At 41.9% G+C, this 18,328-nt stretch overlaps 1 protein-coding gene across 3 annotated transcripts in view; it reads right to left on the bottom strand.

The window, feature by feature from the left end:
- ZSWIM8 (zinc finger SWIM-type containing 8) overlaps nt 1-18,015 on the bottom strand; it is a 63,126-nt gene extending 45,111 nt beyond the window's left edge. For 2 of the 3 annotated variants that reach the window (XM_040607017.1, XM_040607019.1), the window contains exon 1: nt 16,929-18,015. In XM_040607017.1, the coding sequence (XP_040462951.1) occupies nt 16,929-17,106 (178 nt within the window). In that variant the 5' untranslated portion in view covers nt 17,107-18,015. The remainder of the gene's footprint in view (nt 1-16,928) is intronic. The other variant, XM_040607018.1, reaches the window with a different exon arrangement.
- Between the last annotated feature and the right edge of the window lie 313 nt (nt 18,016-18,328).

Raw genomic sequence — 18,328 nt, 5'->3', positions numbered from 1 at the left:
TCCTTGTAAAAATCAAGCAAACCACAATACTGCTAAAAAGTAGTTTATTTTCCTTTTACAGACTAAGGAAACCAGTCTGAAGATACCTGTTCCTGGTTCCTCAAGTATTCAGGCAGCGCCAATCTTAAGAAAATAAACAAGTCCTTTACACCAGAACACCTGCTGTACCAAGTCAGAATAAGGTTTCAGCTATTTGTTTCTCCGATACTACCCGCTGCAAACCAATTCCCTGCAAAACACCTAAGCCTTCACAAAGCCAGCTCCAACAACAAATGCAGAACAGTAGCCTTTGGTGGAATTCGTCTGTGTGAGTTTTTCACACACTGTGACAGACCAAGAAGGTTAAATAAGACAAAAATAGGGATCAAGCAATGGAGAAAGGATGCTACAAACACTGCCGCTGATTGATGGTTAATCAGGCTTGCTCAGAAAAGATGACTGGGGGGAGCATTCCGACTTGAGAGCTCCTTTGGTTTTCTCTCAGTGTTTTTGTATTTTTAAAACATTCTTATAACAGGCTAGCAAGTACAGCTAAACTGATCTAGAAAGCCAGCAAGGACAGGGCACTGTAATGCAATCATCAGGTATTTCAGGCAAAGTTAGCCACAGGAAAAACTCTAAAAATACAGCTTTCTCCACTAGGGTTGTATGGCAGGATGGTATTGTCACTGTGCAAGAATGAAAATACACACACACTTTTTTTTTTTTTCCCTAACTGAAAACATAGCCCTAGAGAGAACTAAATGATCAACGAACAAGCAAAATGCTCCAGAGAAGAAATCAAAATTCAGTTTGAATCACTAGCACATGCATTTGCTCACAGGATAAAGCAAACAAAGAACTATCAGGGTTACTCAGTTGTGGTTTTCTACCTATGTAATTCACTTGTTAAATTTGCACATTACCCTTCTTACTGCCTGTCAATAGTGCAGAACTCTCAGGAAGGAAAGTTATCAACTAAATATCTTTTGTTTTTATTTAAGAGCAGGTCTGCTTCTCATTTGCTGTTTTCTTCCTCCTCCTCCACTGCTACTACCCTCATAAGCTTACTAACAGTATTAAAAACTCTAATGGGATCTGTGTTTACAAGACTTTTTCATACCTCTTATTTCCTCAGCTAGAGTTACACAACTCTGTCTGGATCCCATAACCATTTTGCAGCAGTGAAATTACACTGAAAATAATGTCACAGGGTAGCAAAACCAGACATATATAAGACCACATTGAAAGCAAAAAGAAGAATTGGGGGGAGGCCTACATCAGCCCTAAGCCACAGAATGACATTTTTATGTACAAAACAGTTGAGAAGACAAATAAGCAACAGAACTTTTTCATTAGCATTTACTGGATAAGACTGATGAGATTCATAGCCAAAAACGGTTAAAAATAAAAATCCAGATGGGCAGATTATGGTCCAGAAACCTCACGCTTAACTGACAAACTGCAGCAACGGTTACTACACAAATTCTGTTACAACCATCACAATGTTTTAAGAATGGCTTTTTTTTTTTTTCCTTCAATCCAGTTCAAAAAGGTTTGTTTTATCACAGGAGGGTGTCCAATTCACCACCAAAGTCTCAGTCACCTACAGCAAAAGCCATAGCACAGAGTCAAATTTCAGCTCAATTTGATTTCTGAAAATTGCTTAACGCTACATCACAAACAGCTCATACATGTAAGTCAAAATATTTCATGGCTCAGACTATCTTTTTGTTGCTGTATTTACATTTGCCTTCAAAAGGGAGAAGTATATTATTTGGCTGACTGCATAAACATATCCTGACACCATGACTTCTGCCTTCAAGACATTTTAGGAAGCAAGAATTAGTTTCCTCTATAAGACAGACCTTAAAATACATCAAAATAACAACAACAAAAAAAAACCTCATATTTTATTTGCACACAAGCCCTGTAGATTTGCAGAATACAATACTAAATCACATTGTGGATTTGGAGTGGATGAGTGGGCTGGTCTTTTTCAAGTGTCAGTAATTTTAAATTAAACCTGTTAAGGCTTGCAGTTCCCCTTCTGGTCATCTGAATTAGTTTAAAAAAACATTTCTGACAAACCCATTTCATGGTGGTTTCCTACACTCACTCTTTGCATGCATACAGAGTTTAAAAAACAACCAAAACCCAGCTGACTTAACTTTGCTCACCTGTGGAGAAATGGCATCACCATCTTGCTAACATCAAGCATGGAGACTGCATCCCAACACAATTTTTGTTAGAGAATCTGAGCACCTAACAAAGGAGGGATCCCACATACTCAGCTCAACTCTTGCTGTTTCAATATTACACTGAGATAAAAAGTATTTCACCTTTGTAGTATTATTTTTAAAGCTACACCTTTTTAATCATAAAGTCATCAAGTATTATGCCAACTCCTGGTGACACTTCCACAAGATTCCTTGAGGCACCAAAAAGCCCTACATAAAGAAAACTGGTGATGCTTTATAATGCTAAGCAATAATTGATCTGAGAACTAAAACTTAGAAAATGCAGGACCTGTGTGTAAGGTCCAAGAGTCCTAACCCACTAAGAGTTTAAATCAGTAAGAGTTGCCAAAAATCCCACAGCCATGTCTCAACTTTCCCTACAGTAATTCGTCATTTCTTCCTGTTAGCAAAAACCTTCTACCAGTAGCAAAACCTTCTAATGCTGTACAAAGCAGTCATGATGCAACTTCAGAAAGGCTTTCTCTGCGGTGCTCTAGTTCCCCGTGCCCCTCCTTTTAAAGCTAAAACAATCAAGCAGACCCAGATGAATAGTAGGGACTCTCATGCTAGCCTGCATGGCGCACACTGATAAATGCAGTATTTACTTTCCCTGAATTTCCAGAGATTTGTGAGGAAATGGTTCGGTTTTCCTCCCACACTCTCTCCATATGAGGCTTCTTCCCTGAGAATCAGACCTTCTAGCCCCCATGCCACACCACATGAGACCCCGAGCCACACAAGGACTGCCAGACCAGCTACTCAGATCACCTTGCCAGACAATCCAAACACAATTTTGTTTTGGAAACTTCCACAAAATGATGCAGAAACATTATTTCATACCACAAAGTATCAGTGTCTACCATAATCCTGCTGGAACAACAGCCAGTGGGGATACTGTTACTCATGTCACAACTTAATCAATAGGGAGAAATTACAATTTAACCAAATAACGTAGTGCTGGCATTACCAGGGGAAATCTAGGGTGCTTGGTACTCCTGAGCAGACCTATGCGGGAAGAAAAAGGCCAATGCTTTCTGCTACAGGATTTTTTCAAAAATGTGGCAAAAAACAGCTCCTCATGGCAAGAGGCTACAATGTACGTAAAGATGGAGGCAAACTTTTCAATACAGTTTCTTGGAGCAGCTTCTTGCTTCTACTCCTCCCAGCTTTGTCTGCAGTTTCCTATGTCAGCAGGAACGCTTTCAAAAAGCAAAATATCTGAAGGAATCCTCTTTCCAGGGCATCATAAGATATTGATAAGGAAAATAACCACCCCATCACATTATTCCTCCTTTCACCACTGGTAAACATGACTAAAGAGTTTCAATATGCCCAAGTAAACTTTAATTGTTAAGCAGACAACCAGCTGTATAATCATGCCTCAAAGGTCCTCTGCAATTAGTAGACAGAAGAGCTGCACATGTGAAAACTTTCTCTGCACTCCAAAGGTCAGCTGGCTGAAGAACAGGTTTCCCTTCTTTCCTTTCAGATTTGTCTTCCTTACATCCTTAAAACATCATAGCTACAACACTCTTACAACATTAGAAACCAGATCTCTAGAAAAACCAAGAACACTTGAATCAAGTCTTCAGAACGTCAGGACAAGGTGAAGGTGGAAAGCTACAAGTTATATTTGGTAACCAAAGAGATGTTTGATGAGGGAGGGAAATAAAGATTAAACCAAAATTCATTATTTGGCTTTGTGACTCCAGAACAAAAACATCAGCTCATTCCTCCGTCACTAAACTCTTAATTCCCAAGATCCTGGTCACTTAAGTTCTGCCTCATGGTTCACATAAGATTCTGTTGCAAGCATGTACAACTACCTACAGAAAACATCTGCTCTGAACAAATGTCAGAACCTCTCCACACACAAGCCAAATCCAGATCAGAAAGGTGTATCTTCCATTTAACTCTACTGCTTCTCCTATGCAATAACTGTGAAAATCTTCTGCACAGGGCTGTGCCAATGAAACTGAAGTATTCGATGTTATGCTGATGCCTTATGCTGATGAGATCTATTTGTCTCTTCATAAGCTCTGCATCTCAAGAGCAAAATGTCGGTAAGCTCTTTTCTAAACTCTCGCCCACTCCAACATGACGGAGATCCCACAACCATAACACCAGCATTAGGCAGGCAATACAGCATCCACAACATGAAAACCTCCTGTTATTTCAGACAAGAAAATTCTTAATCCAAACACCCTTCCATTTCCTTCCCTAAAAAAAAGGAATTGATTTCAAAAAAAGAGCAGCCTGGGCAAGCAATCGACAGCTGTTAGAAATCCTAAAATGAACAGCAGATTTTTGTAAAGCAAGGCAGACAGTGCTACAGAACACTGTATTCATGCCAGTGCTGGCCAAGGTTTCGTGACAAAATGGGCAGCTTGCATTCAGAATAACTCTACAGCTGATGAAGCAGATCAGCTTCAGGCAAGTCATTTCCCCTGCACTGTTACTCGTCTCTCCCTCACCCCGTGCAGAAAGCATACTGCATAATCGGGATGGTGTACTCAGAGCACAGGCACCAAACAGCTCCCCTTCCCTAGAAGCAAGGCTCAGACCACCAGTTACTCCTACTTCTGCCCCACAAAAGGTATTCTAAAAGCTGAAAATTCAAAATTATCTCCAGTAGGCTACAACAAAAAAAAGAAAACAAACTATAAAGACCAAGAGGGACAAGATATTTTTCTGAATATAGACAATGGAACATAAACAATCATCGAAAAGTCAGACTGCATCACAGCTGAGGCTCAATCTCTATCAAGAAGTACTGACGTGTTTTCAGACGCCAAGAGGAAGTCACACAAAATACAATGGAGCCTCTACTCCTGAATGAGCTGCTCTCTACCATTAGTATCCATCCTTGAGTATTACATGCAAAATTAATCTCTAACCAGCTTTTTGCCTGTGTCTAAATCCCAGAGCAGTATCACTTGGCCTCTAAACAAATGCACTGGCAAAGACTGAAGAGCTGCATTACTGAGCATATCAGAATGAGATCAGGGCAATTATTCTGGGGCTGATGGGAAAGTTATTGTCTGAAAAGAACAGATCAAGAATGAGGCACTCTCACCTCTAGGGTAAAAAAAACATAATTAAATATCTGTCAGGAACTAAAAGAAGATACCACCTCTTAATACCACAAACGGGAAACCATTAGAGGTTTAAAAATCTGTTTCATAGACAGGAGTCAAATGAAGTAAGATATCTAAATGCTTTTGAAAAAAATCTTACCTGACTCTTCTTTTTTATCTCCTTTAGTTTTGTAAAAACCTCCCCAAATCTAACCCTAGGTCTATGGCTTCTGGGAGGTTACAGAGCCCACTCAGCAATGTCCTTCAGTTCTAGCTTTCCCACCACTGTTCAAAGGCGCAGCACAGCAGTCCCCACCAGCCTGAACTGGGACAGTTACGGGGGACAGGCTTCCAGAGCCGGCATCCCTAGCCCTCCTCAAGCTCTAACCCCACAGCTATTACATCTCCTCTCACTCCAAGTAAGGCACCCATCTGATCATTTCTTATTATCCTATGGTTGGAGAAGGTTCCTCCTCTAACAAGAGAGAAATTCTTTCCCACTTCCCTCGCATCACCTATAGAGAGAACAAAAGGGGGGAGACAAAATGGGGTACCAAGGAATATATGAAGCAGGCAGCTACAGAATGTTTAGAGAGAAGGAGTTAAATTACAAGCGTGCCTATCACTTTCAGTGCACAAAAATAATAACAAAAGTAGCACTGGAAAACTGTGAGGCACTGATCAACTACAGCCCATTGCATGAATTTGCTTAGGCAAATGCATAATACCTCCTGAGATCTCTCCACCACAAGACTGAAGCAAAGCCAACCATCTTCTGAAAATGTCCACAGAAGTCTTGAAATGCTGCTCATAACTAGCTAGGGGAAACTAACTCCCTGTCCTTGAGAAGGATAAGCAGCTTAGCTGACCCCACACACTGCTGCTTTATATGCAATCAGTCAGTGAAAACTTCCAAAGGCATTTCGGGCGGGTCAAATACAACTAACTTCTCTGTGTCACATCACCTTCTCTTCAAGCCATGGATGAAAGTTACATGCAGGTGTAAGTTATAGATACTTTCACCTAGAGCTCTGGTTAACAAATTTACAGCTGCATTTCCCTTTTTCTCCCATCTCAGCATTTATTGACCTAAATATGAGGTAGAAAATGCAATTACATGCAATATACAGCAGGAACTGTAAACAGCTCAAGAGAATCACTAAAAGGCAACCTATAGACTTCACAAAGTATTAGATTCTCAGAAGAAGCTGTCATTTCATTTGTACACCTGTTAATTACATACTAACCCACAAGCAGGACTGCCATGAAGCTTAAATGTCAAACACCAATAATTTTTACATCAGCAATCAGTGTTTCCTAAAAGCATGAAACTTGGGCATTCAAGCAATTCAATTACACAGATTAATAAGGATTTGTGTTGGTACACTCTCCACAGGATGAGACAGATGCAGATCTACCAGGTAAGAATTCCAGTATAGGGATATTTAAAAGAAAAGGACTAAAGGGTAAGTCTTGAGAATCACAATTTATGATACACAAAGCCAGGCAAGCACGAGCACATACCCAGAACAGTCAACCTGAAGCCTAACAAAGACCAAAACCAAGACACAGACAGATTCCATGAGGTCATACAATACTCAATACTCACAAGTTCAGCAATTTTTTTCTGTACTTCAAAGAAGAATCTTGTTCTGTCACATACATTGATGAGATGCCATTAAGAATGGCTTGGCTGCACGTAGGCATTGTTTTAATGAATCTATCGAAAAAAAGAGTCCAGATGGTAGCTTGACTACACTCACTTTAAGGCTGCCTCACTTTTTCTTTAGTTCTGGCTGGGAGGACATGTTCAAAGCAGCATCTTTAGCAATCTCAAGCCTAACGAACTCGAAAAGCTGCCATTAACTTTTTCCACTAGTTTATCTGGGAAAAAAATAAAGAACCATACTAATTGGGTTTTAAAACATTGGTGTTTTGATTTTCAGATCTCTGCCAATAAATTACTCGCGTTTACCAGTATTTCTGAATGGCAAAGAACAATGATTATCCACTAAAATCCTTCATCTTTCTGAACAGAGGAGGAAGCCAGAATTGGTGGCCCAGATGTACACCTGCCCACTAGCTTCAATGGGTCACCTCACAAGTATCTTAATTTGGAAGGAAAAAGTACAGCTGGATGCCTTCCAGCCTCTCATTGCTGAGAGTAGTCTGAGAGTAAAGACTCTCATTGCTTGCAGACAAATTCTAGGTAGTATTTCTCTTATCATACTACCTATTTATATCTTAGTAAAAAGTCTGGGCTACTTTTTCTATACTGCTTTGGGTCTCTGTCCTTCCTCTTTTTCATTCCCTGAAGTCTATTCTCCCCTCTAGCATCCAGCTTTCCTCCCACAAAGGGACAGGATTTCTTCTGAGGACAGATCTTTTTTCTTCCTCCCTCCATCCTAGTCCTTTATCCCTTTCTTTTATACGTCAATTCTTATCCCATATGAAAAAGAAGTTGAAAGCTCTACAGTGTGTCTCATGGACACAAACTAAACCTAGCAGACAGAAGAAAGGCATAAAAGTCACTGCAGCATCAAGAAATCACACTCAGGTCCCCTGCTAGCAGCAGCCATATGAGGACATTAAGAATTTGTTTAAAGACGCTACTTCTGCAATCTTTTCAGACTTCCCTATTCTACTGAGAAGAGGATGTCTTAACTTCCAGAATTTTTCAGTAATTTGCAGAGATTTAGGTAAATACAGAAAAATCAATACACAGATTTTCCAGTTGTATAAATCTTAAACATGTTCAACCTTCTCCTAATTGATACTGGTAAGTACTGACCTTTTCTCCTTTCTTAGGTTTTTGTTGCAGTGATCTAGAAACATTGATCATGATTCGAAATAGCAACAATATTTCATTACAACCACATACTTTTCACAGCATCATTTTTCTCAAAATACGCAATTCCAGAAGATTTTAAGTAATAGGTATATCACAGCTTGACAGGGCTCCTTTGTTTTGTTCTTTTCAAAGATAGTACATTTCCAGCTGTATGAAAGCAAACATAGATGAACCAAACATAAACAAAACGGCAGTTTCCACATGCCTTGTCCATAACATTTAAAGCACCATCACAAAGCGTGCTCAGAGACATCACTTTCACTATGTTCTGTTTAAATTGCTACACAACTATCCACAGCCTTGCTAGAATTTTACTGCCATCCTACAGGCAAAGAAACCAAGAAGAAAGAATGCATCAAAAGACACAAATTATGAAAAGTATGAGAAGCTTCTAGTTGGTAACCCTGTACTTGCTGCTCAAGACTACACAGCTTCAGAGGAGGTAACTTAGGAATGTGTGATATGGTATTTTGAAATTAGACTAGTATTTTAAATATTTAGTATGTTATGCATCATAGTTCTTTAATCTTAAAAAAAAAAATCTAGGCCTAATATTTTAGCTAGTTCATACATATGTGCTATGAATTTTATATTTGAAAGGTTTGAAAGGGTGTCACAGAACAGAAGGAGGGAGGAAAGAGATTAATGCAGATAAAGTGCATTAAAATGAAGTTGAAAAAATAACTTGTAGCCATAACACTATTTTAAATTACTCTTATAACTGCTTTACAGTCTTACAATTAGACAGGTGACAGAAAGTTATTAGTCTAAAAAGAGCAATGAAACCTTAAAGATATTCTTGCACTTTAAAAGTCATTATTCTAAAGAATAAACTGGTTTGGACTCTGGAAATGTTCCTTAAAAATATAACACAAACAAAAAAGCCAAACTAATTAGAGATGTTCTAAACAGCCAAACATTTACTCCAAAATTTATTAAAGTATGTAAAACATCCTTTGAAGCTATACATTCCTTTCTTCCTCTGGAGTAAAGTACTGTGTATTAACTAGGATGCTAGACAATTAAGGGGGGATGCTCTCTGCTCCCAGTTTTATAACCAGCATAAGAGATGCTGTTCATATCACTGATGCCTGCTTCTGCTCCCTCAAAGAAACACAGACTGTACCAAAGGTGCTATTTTCCTGCATATAGGTGATGCTATGGCTTTGTTGCTGTTCCTCAAACTGGACAGAGACTCCAAAGTTGTAAACTTGAACATTAAATCACATTTAACTGATGGCTCTTCAAACTTACAGAGCATGCCGCCATACTAGGACTACAAGCAACATCAAACCAGATCAAGTGGAACACGGAACTGACAACAGCCCAATGCAATTCATGAAGCAAGGAGGATACCTCTGCCTCGGCTTCTTGAAACTTCCCATGACTTTCTGAACTCAGCAGCTTGCAAAAAAAACCTCTAATGGTCAAGTGAAGAGTCGCAGAAATGCGTTTATGTTGTAGGACATTAGCAAAAAGCAGACTCAAAAAATGCAGGTTCTGAAATTGAGTAATCTGCCCAGAAACAAAGATGCATCTTGAGAGTAACTAAGCTTTAATTTTAAATGTAATTTTAAGCTTCCAGGGTTATCAACAGGGCAGAAACTACATAATCTGCTACACGTTTTATAATCTATCTGGAAAAAAAAAAAATCTGATCTCTTTTGCTCCTCGCCTTTATCAGCAACACTCCAGAAGCTGCAGGAATTATTTTTTTTCCAGCTTCATTGCCCACTGCTTCACTGTTGAGTGACCCCAGGTATGCAGAGGGGACACAGCTCAAAACACAAGGCCCTCTGTGGCAGCTGTAAGACACACCACATTAGTCTCCTGCCTGCTCTCCCTGCATATAGCACCAGATCATACAGATATTCAAGTACATTAACAAAGAAACAACCTTTGGTGCTAGCATTCAAAGTAGTGATATAAGAAGTACTTGTAAGCACGAAAAAAAACTCATAAGCATGAAAAGAAAAAGCTGTTTTAACATATGTTATTCTGAGTAAAATACTCAACCAGAAAAAGACACTTGCATTTCACTGTAGAATTACATTTGCCCAGATAACCACACACTTCAAATCTGAAGTGTAGCTTGAGAGAAATCCCAAGATGTTTTCTCTTCATTTTGGCCTTACCTTAGGACAGATCTAGCTACCTACCGATGAAAAATAGATAAAAATAAACCCCACTTTTTAGCGATGAAGAACAGGTTAAAAAAAAAAAAAGAAAAAGAAAAGAAACGGAGGGAGATAAATAAAGGGATAGGAGGCAAAGGGAAAGAACAATCCTGAGTCTAGGATCAAACTTGAATCTTTATTCTTGCTTCTCCAAAAGTAAACATGCCGTAACTGTGACACAGAGAAGAGAAACCCCTGTAGCTTCTATCAGCCTGAAGTGCAAATAGAGCATCTGTGATCTCTGGTCATTCAGCAACACAGGGATCTCCTCAAGGTGAAAGGAAGGAGAAAACATACACAAAAAGAAAAATCCATGGAAGCCAGGAAGAAAGATAAGTAGAAAGATGAGACAGGAAAAAATGTGACATTTCCCAGTAGAAAGATGAGGCATTAAAATAGGGAAAGAATGTGCAAGACTTCTTGTGAGGGGAAGAGAAGCTTCGAAAGGAAACGGCCATAAGACCACAAGAGAGTTAAAACTGGATTGGCCATTTAAAATCTCAGTAGGAAAAAAGCATCTTCTCCTGATAGCTTCCTTATGTGGTTTCTCCAGTACCCATTTCTGAAGACAGGCTACACACATTCAATTATCTCAGAGAGGCACAGTAAAATGCAAATGAAGAGACAAATGTGCGAGAGTCATTCAACATGTCATCCTTCCAAAAGACAGAGGTATTACTGCATTTTGAAACCACCTTTGTGTTTAGTAGAAACTTGAAGACAGCTTCTGAAATCTGCACCCCAGCCCTGAAGCAGTGCATTTAATTATGCCAGTCAGTCTTGATACATTACTGTCTCTGGAACTTCTCTGTGGTGTCTTCAACTCTAATGAATCAATGTCCCCTTTGCACCTTTGTATTACAACCCAGCCAGCCCCTTCCTCAGCTTGAGCTTTTGCCTCTGCTACACAGCAAGTCAACATCAACCACTATGGAAGAGAGTACAAAGCAGGTGCAATTCATTTACTAGGGTGAGAAAATGTAAAGAAACTTATTTTCTGCTAGCAGCTAAGCCTCCACTTCACCTTTACCTTTCAGGCATCTGATCTCAGAAACTCATTAGGGAGCTATACAATACTTTTGCTCAACTGTTACTGTTTTGTGTTTTAAGATTATTAGTGAACTTGGATATATCAAAATATATTTGGGCTAAAACAGATTTATCATGTTGTACTAAATTAAAAAAAAACACAACAAACAAGACATAATACACTTGTACCTCCCAGAAGTGTGAGTTGATTACATAAGCTACCTCACAAATAACACGGGGGGGGGGGAATCAGTAGTAACTTTATAACACACAGTAATAGTAGCAAAACGGCAGCAAACCACTGCAAGTCTTCAGCTCCAGCTTCACCAGGCTCAAGGAGCAGATACACTTTGGATGAAACCAACATTCTTCTCTGAAAGAACAAGAGTCTGAAGAGCACAGTATGAATTTGAAAGAGACATTTCTCCTGCTGTTTTCTGCAATTACTGCTTGAGCAAGTGTTAACTTTATTAGTTACTGGCAATCCTGAGGATGAAGTGTTGCAAAGCCATTTATTCTTTGTCTGTATAAATTAATGAAACTCAGTCACTTGCATTTTACCAGTGTAGACACTGCTCAGAGTTTGATCAGGTTGCCTCTCTAAACCCATCATATCCTCAGCTCAGCCTCTGTTGATTGTCTGCCAGTGACTCCCTCTCTTACAGCTTGTCTTTTTGAGGCATTGTGCCCAGAACTTAACGTTGTGGGCACTCCTAACAGTTTGGAAGAACATAAACTCTCTGGGGCTGGATAATGAGAACGTTTTCTAGATGATCACTGCCTGCATCAATCCTTAGTTAAGTCTGAGGGAGGCTTGCAATACGGTCTGCAATGGTTCAAGCTCACAGTAAAGGAAAGAAAAAAATAATCCAGCTTTTTCACTAGCTGCCTGTTGAGAATAGTTTCAACACAACTCATCAGCACGCTTCCAGTGGAAGCTGGTGTGAATGAATGAATACAAACTGAGCAAAAATACTGCGAACACACCATTTAGCAATCCTACAGTATTTATGGCAACTTCTTAAGTGTTTGCTAAACATTTATACTTCAGAAACTGTGAAATAGAAAGGAATAAGGGTGGGAAAGAGCTTAGAAGCTTTCAAGAAGAAACAAAGCCACCAGTGGGTTTGGAGAGATAATGAGTGTACTCTTAAGACCTCTGTCACAAAAATCCTTATGTGAAGACAACGGATAACAAAACACTTGCAGAAACACTAGACTTATTTCAATTACCAATGAAAAATACAACTGCTTTAAAAAGTGAGAAGATAAATGAGACTATCACAACGGCTTTTATAATGGTTTCTGGGAAAGAAAATACTGTCCAGAAAAGCAGAGAAAAGGCAAATGGGTACATTCATTTACTGGTAGAAAGGTAACAAATTGGTGGAACATAATTTGATATGGAAGAAATTGAGTTGGAGCCACAAACAGACTCAGGGAACCAGACGGTTCTGAATACACTGCATGGACATTGTTCATCAAAACATCCATTCACCTTAACTTCAGAGCTGAAGACCCCGTCTGCCTAGTACTGCTGAAAGCTTCTAATCAATGCAATTAATTCTAATACTGGCAATTATAAGTTACAAGCACTACCTCATTAAAAATGAAAAAAACAAGGGGTAAAAACAAGCAATCATGGCAGTCTAACAAGAGAACAAGTCATTCCTAAAATAAATGTTCAAAATTCTAAGAGGACTCTTGGTATTCCCAAAATTGACATGCTTTGCTGAAGTTTACTCTGAGATTTCAGTACAGGTGAATCAGTGGAGACTGAGAGCAGTTTCAAGATCTGAGGGCATCCATAAAGCAGACACAATGCATTCCTCCTTCACATTAGCAATTTTACATTTAAAGAGAAAACTCCTTTCTAGACAGTCATATACAAGGACTGTGAGAGGACTTTACCATAGTGAAAATTAGATGAGGGAAAATTAACCAGTTACAGTCCTGTTTTTCTGAGACAACTACTCAAGATACCAGATTTCATAAAGAATTCCATTCCAAGGATTGTATTAGAGAAACTCAGTCATCTTTCTAGCAAGCTGGCGGGTTGACTGACACACAAGTCAACTCAACTTTGTGGCAACTCTCTGCAGTGAATACTGTATATATCTGCAACAAGCTACCCCAAATCTTATTGTTAAATTCACAGTAAGAACAATCATAATATTAAAAATACCCAAGACTACTATAAAAAGGTGCAAGAAGAAAGCAAGCCATACCCAGAGTGCATGCGGGCAGTTTGTTTAAGAGGACTCCCCAGCCAACAGCACTTCCATCAGTCTCAGGGGAATTCTCTTTGAACTAATTAATGAAGAACTGGACGCTCACAAGGACAAAGTGAAAACAACTGAAAACGCTAGAAATCCTTTCTATTACATAACTTGTCTGGCTCATTCCAAATCAAAATACAGGCTGAGCTCCAAACTGGACGACAAGGCTAACAGAATACAGTTCTTCTTGCTTTCCCTTAGCATTTAACACGTAAGAACTCAGTGTCTACCCCATTTTTTGTTTACATACACAAATACATCACAAATCACTGCAAAATGGGTAAACTGTGGAAACAAAACCACACAGCTCAATTCAGAATGATCACATTTTAGAAGACTCACTGCAACTGACAGCCTCAGGACCCAGCAAGTTCTCAATACAAACTGTTTTTTCTGACTACAAAAACACTGTCAAAAAGAAGCGTTAAAAAATCATTAAATTGGTACAGGAGTTCTTAAATCCAAGGAGATCCCAGATGATGACAGATCCCTCATCAGACCAGACTTGCTGGCAACACACTGTGTGCAGTAAATACCTGCAAGTGTTCCATGTTGGTAATATCATATGTGACTTCGTAGAGTGGATAAATAATTATTTAGGCAGCAAATCCATGTTCACATACTTCTCAAAATAACTCTGGCCAGAGCCTGGGAATTGCTAGCAAAGGCCTTAAAGCAGGCAAGGGTATCCTTTCACAATGTCTGTCTTGTTGAAGTAAAACTTTTGTACAAAGGAACTAAGTCTCTCAACAGATAAAACCTAAAAAATGCAAACCGAGTACAAGCAATACAACCCTTGCCTATGCAGGTCCGCAGAACACGGAACAGCCATATCTCAATGTGGTGTAAATAATTACAAGTATCACAGCATTAACGTTAGCTGTTGTGTTTCTCATGTCACAAAAGACACTGAGGACTGCAAATACATGCAATCTACTTAAGTGATTTTTCATTTTAATGCAACAAGTGGATGACAGCAGAGCACGCAATTGATGCTTGTTTTTAAATCGGTCAAGAGAGCTGAAGGAACTAGGCCAAGACCCAGAAAAACACACAATCATACAGTGGAGAACAGTTGGCTAAAAGCATCTCAGAAGTTGAGCAAGAACTATCACCTTTTCAAACATCAGTCTGACTTGTAGATCTGAACAAACCGGTTTCATACACCTCTGCCAAACCAGAGCTGTCTTTCTTTTCACATTTTCAAAACTTCAGCCCCTATCCAGCAAGTTAACATATTGTGCTGTTTTTTCCTGGGACAGAGTTATTTTTCTTCATAGTAGCTAGCACAATCTATGCTTTGGATTTGTGCTGAAAGCAGTGTTGGTAACACAGGGATGTTGTGGCTATTACTGAGCAGTGCTTCCACAGAGTCAAGGCCTCTTGGGCTCCTCGCAGGCTGGGGCTGCACTGGGAGCTGGGAGGGGACACAGCCTGGACAGTGGACCCCAGCCGACCCAAGGAATAGCCCATACCATATGACATGCTCAGTGTATAAAGCTGGGGGAAGGAGGAGGAAGGGGGGGGACGTAACTGTTAATGGTGATGGAGCCTCACTTCCCCGGAGATGGCTGAACACCTGCCTGTGATGGGAAGTAGAGAATGAATTCCTTGGTTAATTTTGTTTGTCTACATGGCTTTTGCTTTACTTATTAAACTGTCTTTATCTCAACCCGTGAGTTTTGATGCTTTTACTCTTCTGATTCTCTCCCCTGGGGCAGAGGGGGAACTGAGTGAGCAGCAGTGTGGTGCTTTAATTGGTGGCTAGGGTTAAGCCACAACACATATGCAACAAGTCTTAAAGCAAAACATGAAGTTTATGATTGGCCCTGTGCCCGATGCTTATTTCTGCATCACTGGATTCACAGCTTCAAAAAACACAACGCCAACACTATTCCCCGTCTTTACACCAGTAGATTGTTCCATACCAAAACAAATGTGTCCCGGCAGCAGGATCCAAGAGAGCTATCCAACTTGGACATGTATTCAGCATTTCTCTCTCGCTCTTGTTTCGGGTTAGGTTTTTTTAAAGTTTCCATCCTACTCTCAACTCTAATCTTGACTACTCAGGAGACACAGGTAGTTACATACCTGGGACTAGGGACAGTTCTCAAACATATTAAAGATTTAAAACTTGAGCTGCTCCAGAAAGCCTGTGGTTAATGGAAAGTGTACTTTCTGGTCCTAATCCCGTGACAAATGAACATCTATCTCATATATATATATATAAATATATATGCTGTAACAGCATACCACAGCCAGATTTCAGCACGACTCAATATGAATTACATTCTCTGTTCACATAAGGCCAACATTCAGAAGAGAACGAAGTTTTGCAGTTCCAGATAGGGAAACATTTATAAAGCAGGTGATGGTCACAAAGGTCAGCAATAACAGGAAAAGTACTGACACTGGGCTGAAAGAAAAGAAAGAAGATAAAAGGAAGTAGAAAGGGCTTGTGTAATTTCTGTTAACTCTATATCTGGTTCTGCTTGCTGTAAACTCCACCTAAATTCTAGGGTCAAGATGCATCAAGATAAAAGAGAAATTACGTTTCACTTTAGAAAAAAACACAACACAATAATCAAGCAAAGAATTAGTAGCTATGTGGTAATTTTAAATAATTTTTAATTGCTAATATTATCTGTTTTCCTGCCTACTATTAAAAATAAATTACTATCAAAAGAAAGGAAATACAACAACTCTTGAAGCAGGCACACTGTGGTTTTGCCGACTTCTTTGTGACAGCCTTAAGGCCCTCTTGCTCTACTACTGCAAGTACTGCTCTACTACAAGCAAAAAGTAAGTTTGCTGATTTACTTGAAAAAAAGAGAACTGTCAAGAGACAGGCAAGGAAAGTAGACTGCTCTATACAATGATGGCTCGCATGCCTCTACACAAGGAATTTTACAGCAGGTACAAAAACCGCAATGAAACCTTAGTGTATCGCAGTCAGAGCAAGTGGGCACCTATGTATAGCTATTCCCAGCCAAGTCAGTAGTTTGTTTATAGAAAACCATTCCCAGATTCCCAAGAGCAAGCCCACAAACCCTCCTCAGAAAAGCAGCACTACAATACTACAGAGCGCATGCAAGTGAAATCTCCCCAAAAGACAGCTTTGACTTAAGACCCCCTGTATGTTTTCAGTTTCACTTGGGTCAAAAATCATCCCGATGATGATCCCACAGGTACCTTCTCTTCCCAGCTTTGACAGTCCTCTTGAAGATCTCCTCGCCTGCCAACCACCCTTGCCCCACGACCCCCAGGAGCATCCCAATGAAGCCGGGCGACCTCACCTTTCATTTTGACAGTGGGAGAATTGGGTCCAGCGGATTGCTTCCTCCATCCTCTCCAGTTCTGGCAAAGGCTCTCTGCCTCAGAGATGAAGGAACAAAGAGAGTCTTCTTCAAAGCGATCCGAGTCTTCAAACGAGAACCTCTCCCCGTCCTCCCACTCTGCGAACATGAGTTCCATCACATCCGACAGGCAACGCGAGGGGAAAAGAAGAAAGGCAGGCACAGCACTGCTCACTTTTTAACAGGTGGATGGCCTGGCGGGCTCCTGCGAGACTTAACGCCTCAGTTTTGGTTCGATCCCCATCCTACAGTGCCAGGAGCAGAGAGCCAGTGCTGGCCGAGGTGGGAGAAGCAGGAAAGCGACGCAGGGGAAGCTCATAAAAATCGCAGGGAAAAAAAACAACCAACCAATAACAAGGAAAAAACCCTCCAAGTTCCTTAAAAAGTTAAAAAAATGCTTATGTCCACGAGCTGTACTTGAGGCGGGGGCGGCCGCCAGCCCCCGCGGGCCGCCGGGCGGGCCAGGTGCTGCCGGGCACGGCGGGGTCCCAGGCGCCGGCCGGGGCGGGGGCGGGGCCGGCTGGTTCGGGGGTGCCGGGGCACAGCAGGGGGCTGCGGCGGGGCAGCGCTCCGGGGTCGTGCTTGTCTCACTCGGCGCAGGAACCGGAGGGAGGGCGGGAAGGGGCGGCGGGGGACACAACTTCCCTCCCGCTCGCCAAGGCTTAAAAACGGCCCAGCGGGGCCAGGGTGCCCGCGGCGGGGGCGGCGCGACCTCTCGGTGGCTGGTCACCGGCGCCAGCGGGCGGCGGGCAGCGGCTCCGGCCTCATGGGGGCGGCAGGCAGGGAGAGCCCGGCTCTGGTGGCCGGCGAGTAGGGGCGGGGGGCAGCCTTAGCCTTCTCCTCCTCGCCGCCGCCACCGCTCCCGTCGCGGTTGCACCCCGCGGCTCTAGGTGCCCATGGCCGGCGGGGCCCCGCGGACGCCCCCCCGTGCCCGGCCCGGTGGCGGTTCGCTGTCCTGGCGCGGCGGCGGCAGCAACGGCTCTCTGCCCGGCGCGGGCACCAAGATGGCTCCGCGCTTCCCAGCTTCACCTGCGACACCCCCCCGCCAGCTGAGCCCTACTTCCGCCGCTGCGCTTCCGGCTTCCGCCGCCGCACTGGGCGGGCGCGCAGGGCACGCCGGGACAGCGGGGCAGGCTGAGGGGCTGAGGGGCTGGGGCACTGCGGTGGGCGGCCTGGGGGTGGGGGGTGCCCGGCCGCCGGAGCAGGTGCGCTGCGGGGCAGGCGGCCCGACGGAAGGGCCGTTGCGCTGGGCCGGCTCTTTAGCGAGCGGATGCGCCCGGGGACTGCAGTGCGGCTTTGTTTTGAAGGGGCTGTAATGGGGCACGGGCTTGCCCGTCGTG

The sequence above is a fragment of the Falco naumanni genome, chromosome 9 (genome assembly GCF_017639655.2).
Source record: "Falco naumanni isolate bFalNau1 chromosome 9, bFalNau1.pat, whole genome shotgun sequence".
NCBI lineage: Eukaryota > Metazoa > Chordata > Aves > Falconiformes > Falconidae > Falco > Falco naumanni.
Note: the sequence above shows the minus strand (reverse complement) of the source record. Positions and strands in the feature narration are given on the sequence as shown.